The following is a 3,355-nucleotide window of genomic DNA, read 5'->3' as shown; positions in this document are numbered from 1 at the left end:
ATAAAGTCACAAAATGAATGATGGGATGCTTCCGGTTTCGAAAAATATTAGGTGTCAGTAAGCGATTGTGCATTGACAAGGAAGTGTTCGTTATTATTTTGATATATATGATGTAGATCTTTTCTGAAGCATTGAAGTTGTAATTGACGATTAGAAGAACGATGTCGCTTTTCCTTTGTTGTTTAATTGAATCAACACAGTTCAATGTAAATTTTGTGTCTATGAACAACCGAGTTTAATGCACTTATCTCATTCACAAAAACGATCTCATGGAAAGAAAGTGTATGACCATCAAAGTCAATTGCAATACGCTTTGCTGAACTCAGTGACAACGTAGCGTGCACATGTCAGGATGTGAACAGTTATTAAAAGTCATCAACTTCCCCTTGTCAAAATATCGTCACTTGTTCTTTGTACTCAAATTAATTTCATTCAATCTAAAAATGCAGTCTTGAAATAGAAGAGAAATTGAAGGTGTACTGAGTTCTGCATGATGCACCATGTTGACCATTTTCCACAGAATGTAATAATCACATAACTCAGAAATCACCATCACATCATTCAGTGACAGTTACAGGTTTTGTATTTTTCTTGACCTTGACCTACGACTGGATCACCGGATACCTAAACTGAATATTATAAACCTCCTACCCCCTTCTCATTGTCTTTTGACTACATCTATCTTAATCTTCACATCTATCTTTTCCAATTCACATGAACCCTTTTTTATCGTAATCACATTGATAACATCTCTCTTATTACTCATTATATTCACACAACAATATTATTACGATTTCTATTATCATTATTATCTCAATTAACAAGATGAAATCCCCCTACTGTGCATTTTATTCACACGATGTTTTCTTCATTTCTGCTATATTACCATTATACTGATTGGGACTTGACACTACTTTAAATCATTCTGGCCTTTATTAAGTGACCTTTCTAATTTATAAATAACACAATTTTTTAGTATATAAGTCGTAACAAGTCCAAACGTCCACCATTTTAGACATTGTTAAATTCATTAATACGTCTTATTTTGGGCTTTGTAGAATATGATAATTATGGAATTATAACTGTTGAACCTGGTGATTAAGTGATTGAAAACAACTTTCCGCTCAAATATTCTTCATTAGTGAATATCCTATGAGGATTTTGAAACTGCTGAAATTTAGATAGGTATTAATATATTAATGTCAGTGTTTGTTTTAGGTGATATAAGTGGTTTAAGATTGATAAATCATTACATTTCAAAGAAATAGAAGGGATTTACCATTGATGAAGTCTGGTCAGTAGATGACATTGAAATACGTGCAACATAATCGACACCAATACGTTCTGCTTCATCAGTTGCTAAAGTATATAGTACCTGAAATAAGAGATACCCATTGGTGTCACTGGTTGGCTTTTAGATATGTAATCATCATCAAAACTTAAGCAGTAAAAGTATTCGTAGGCAACTCGAAATTCAGTACATCTATCAAAACGAGCGACTAAGTGTGGTGTCATACCATATACAATGTATATGTAAATATTAGTTATACGTCCCTAGAATCTATTTATATGGAGTAATTTTAAGAAATAAAAAACGAGTTGATGCTTCGAACGGAGTTGCTAGGACAAACATAACTAATAACTATTAGAAAAAGTGAAGTGTGGAATGTAACAAGTGATCCGAGCACGAGTCATTCTACCGGTTGACTAGTTAATTTATATAGCAAGTTTTATCAGTCCTGGTTGGTTGATGAGTGACTAAATCTAAATACAGATTCAGCAAGCCTATTACGGACTTATCAACTTGTGTGGTAGATGAGATCGTTTGGCTATTTGAGGGTGGGTAAACTCCTCAGAAGTTTGTTATTTTTTACTGTACGGATACGGAAGATAGTCTGTGAAAGTAGAAGAGATACGTAGGTCGTAGGCATTTGATCATAGAAGTCTTCGAAGCATTTCTTGAGTATAGTGAAAAAAAAGAGTGATCAATTATGAAGTAAGACGCAAGATAACTGGTTTATTATGATTAAGCAGAAATTCAATAGAGCTAAAAGGAAACGTAATTCAACAGGTTATCCACGTTCTGTTTTGTAATCACATCGGTTTCACGAGCTAATTTTGTTATTTGTCCGATTAAATAAAACTTAATAAAAGTTATGAACTGAGTTTTTTAATGTATGGCACTCATAACAGGTCATCTGAATAGTAAGGAGTGGTTTAAAAATTGAACCATTTGAATTGTAAAGTCACCTTATATTGAAACCGCTATTATCCGAAAAATATATCAATTATGGGATGAATCAAAATAGCTTAACGTTATACAAAAAGGAAAACTAAGTGGGTGCGTTTGATTGTTACTTACTACTAATAGAATGATACTTCACAAAATTAGGTTAAAGTAAATTAAGTTTACCAAATATACACAAAATAAAAACAACGGGTACCTGTCTAAAGTGAACTCTCCCATCGTTATCTACTACTGACTCATAAACCCCGATTGGCAGGTTCTCTCCACATGTTTGCAGAGGGTCTAACTTTAATATGAGGAGAGATTCATTAAGTTCTAGCATCTAAAAACATGCATCAACAGATGACATCAGATTGTACCTGTCTGTTGAATAATTCATCTTTTTCATTGATAGCACCACCAGTGGTATACCAACCAACTATGTCTAAATCTGGATAAACTTGTTTGCATTGAGATTCACGAGTGCTGTAAAACTCAGAGTTAACTGACATATGTGGTTCATCAAGTAATAACTCAAAGGAATTCGATATCTGACAGATAAGCGATAATATGGACTCGATAAATATACGTACTTCAACATGATGACCTTCTTGCTTCCCGAGCAAAGCTCCATACACTGTAACAGATATAGAGTTTTCCTTCACTTTGTTACGCGTCCAATGTTCCGATATATTTAAAATAACAAGCGGATGTAAAAGCACTGATGCGGATCCTGTCCCAGAAGTCACATTACTGACATCGACATTAATATCCACTTCCATTTGATGGTTAACTTGAAAGTCTTTGAAACTAAATATTTGTTTATGGTAATGGTCACAATAAAACTTTGGAAAAAATTATAAACGAACTACTCTTTATCATTATACTACCTAAAATTTTCGATTTACAAAATTGAGATCACGGGCCGACCAATGTTAGACCACCATTGAAAACTTGAGAGCGCTGGACGGCCGTTTTGTCCTAGTGTGGGACTCAGCAGCGCGTATCACGGGTCCAACACGCGGGACTCGAATCCAGAATCTCCGGTCTCGCGTGAACGCTTAACCTTTAAACCACTGAGCCGGCATCCAATGGTGTTAATGTCTAGCTTTAACGAATCCACGTCCT

General features: G+C 34.5%; 1 protein-coding gene across 1 annotated transcript in view; it reads right to left on the bottom strand.

Annotated features, from left to right (window-relative positions):
- The window catches only part of Smp_126690 (COP9 signalosome subunit 6 (M67 family)), a gene marked incomplete at its 3' end in the record, with an annotated part of 4,438 nt that extends 1,423 nt beyond the window's left edge, over nucleotides 1-3,015 (bottom strand). The window contains exons 1-4 of the mRNA XM_018794414.1: nucleotides 2,821-3,015; nucleotides 2,608-2,778; nucleotides 2,445-2,570; nucleotides 1,280-1,375 (exon numbers count right to left, since the gene is read on the bottom strand). Of these exons, the coding sequence (XP_018648829.1) occupies nucleotides 1,280-1,375; nucleotides 2,445-2,570; nucleotides 2,608-2,778; nucleotides 2,821-3,009 (582 nt within the window). The 5' untranslated portion in view covers nucleotides 3,010-3,015. The remainder of the gene's footprint in view (nucleotides 1-1,279; nucleotides 1,376-2,444; nucleotides 2,571-2,607; nucleotides 2,779-2,820) is intronic.
- Between the last annotated feature and the right edge of the window lie 340 nt (nucleotides 3,016-3,355).

Source organism: Schistosoma mansoni, chromosome 1 (assembly GCF_000237925.1).
Source record: "Schistosoma mansoni strain Puerto Rico chromosome 1, complete genome".
NCBI classification, from domain to species: Eukaryota; Metazoa; Platyhelminthes; class Trematoda; order Strigeidida; family Schistosomatidae; genus Schistosoma; species Schistosoma mansoni.
Note: the sequence above shows the minus strand (reverse complement) of the source record. Positions and strands in the feature narration are given on the sequence as shown.